At 33.0% G+C, this 2022-nt stretch overlaps 1 protein-coding gene across 1 annotated transcript in view; it reads left to right on the top strand.

Moving 5' to 3' along the window:
- Positions 1-2022, top strand: part of LOC106879239 (mucin-like protein) — a 77172-nt gene that overhangs the window by 16897 nt on the left and 58253 nt on the right. The window contains exons 13-14 of the mRNA XM_052974115.1: positions 446-604; positions 1714-1833. Coding sequence (XP_052830075.1) covers positions 446-604; positions 1714-1833 — 279 coding nt within the window. The remainder of the gene's footprint in view (positions 1-445; positions 605-1713; positions 1834-2022) is intronic.

Raw genomic sequence — 2022 nt, forward strand, 5'->3', positions numbered from 1 at the left:
ATATATATATATATATATATATATATATACATGTATGTGTGTGCGTGTATGTGTATGCGAGTGTACGTGTGTGTATTATATTCAGTTTTACTTGTATTTCTATTTTTTCCCACATTATCCAATATGGAAGTCATACTAGTTAATATAGTCCACTACGACCACAAAGAGAAAATATGTATGACAGAGTCATGGTTGGAATACATTAGATCACAGATCTGCTCTATCAGATCTGACCTGGGGTTAAAAATCAAGAACTAGAATCATATAGATAAGATTAACTCGTCACCCAGTTTAACAATCCATAACTGTCCTTAGGGTGACTTTAGTACAGAACCCTCTATTGCAAGCATGTGTGTCTTTAAACACTCCCTACCGATGCTATCCTTCCTAGTTTGAATTAAAATTTAAGTAACAACAACAGCAGTGATTATGTGTGTATTTTCAGGTGAGGACTGTAATGTAGACTACGATGGCTGTGCATCGTCTCCCTGCCTTGGGGAAGCTCAGTGTATTGACGTTCCAGCAGAATTACAAACATCCAACGGTTTGACTTACCGCTGTAACTGTTCAGACGGTTATAGTTTATACAACGATAAATGTGTGGGTGAGTAACACGTCTCTGTACTCTGATGCTCTTACATATTCTCATATACTCTGATATAGTATCTCTGCATACTACATTTCGATTATTAAAGAATATTCCAGAATGAATTATCTATAATATTTCAATAAAATCGAGTAGCTCTTAAAAAAAACAATGAAAGAATTTTATGCGTATAACTTAATTATGATACTAAAATAAACAGACTTATAAATCTTGTTTCAAAACCTTATTGGAAATTTTCAACATGAGCTCCGGCTGTGTCCTTGCAAATTTCAAATCTTTTCTTAGCGTTGCGAAACACATTTTGAAGCATTTCAGGAGTCATCTCCCGCACTCCCAAATGAATGCGCTCTTCAAGTTGAATTAAACTTTTGCTCCATCCTGGGGATGGATGTAGAGAAAATCATTGCAGCCAAATTGCAAAAACAAGCTGTAGTGGACAGATTAACGGGATCTAATAGGGATGAAAATAAAGCAGTAAAAAAACTGTAAAATTATAAACGAAGTTGAACATTTATACACTTTTAACATATCAAATATAAACATAAATAAAAGTGAGTTTTTTTTTTAATTATCCGATTTCACTGAAATAGATTGTTTATTCTGAGATAGCATGTAAGATAGGTATGTACATACATCAATGCCAGAATTGATGTGTATATACATCTATATCTACATATACATACATAAGTAGTGTGTGCGTGTGAGCGTGTATGTTTCTATGCGTATATATATATATATATATATATATATCTACCTATCTGTCTATCTACCTGACTGTATGTTTGTCTCTCCTTCCTCTCTCTCTCTCTCTCTCTCTCACTCTTTCTCTCTCTCTCTCTCTCTCTATATATATATATATATATATATATATATATATATACACATACACACACAATGTAAATCAAGATGTCGACTAAGTGATTCTCAGTCATTCAGTACACACACACACACACACACACACACACATGCATACATGTATACATACATGCACACACGCATACACACACACACATACATACACACATACATACTTGTTTACTTACTTCCTATATAGGTCCGTATAACAGTAATAAGTAATATAAATTTAAATATTTTATCTTTTACAGATGTTGATGAGTGTGATAGAGGTAAATCAAAATGCCAGCAGATTTGTATTAACACTCTGGGAAGTTATCAATGCGCATGCAAATCGGGATATCAGCTTTCAAATGATGTTAACTGCTACGGTAGGTCATGGGTCCCTGTGGGTATGTGGTGCGTATGTCAATGTGTGTGCGGTTGTATGGTGTATATGTTAATGTTTGTGCGTATACATATATAAATATATATGTATACATGGACATTATATCTATCTATCTATGTATCTATATAGCCATATATATATGTATATATATATATATATATATATATATATA

Source organism: Octopus bimaculoides, chromosome 17 (genome assembly GCF_001194135.2).
Source record: "Octopus bimaculoides isolate UCB-OBI-ISO-001 chromosome 17, ASM119413v2, whole genome shotgun sequence".
NCBI classification, from domain to species: domain Eukaryota; kingdom Metazoa; phylum Mollusca; class Cephalopoda; order Octopoda; family Octopodidae; genus Octopus; species Octopus bimaculoides.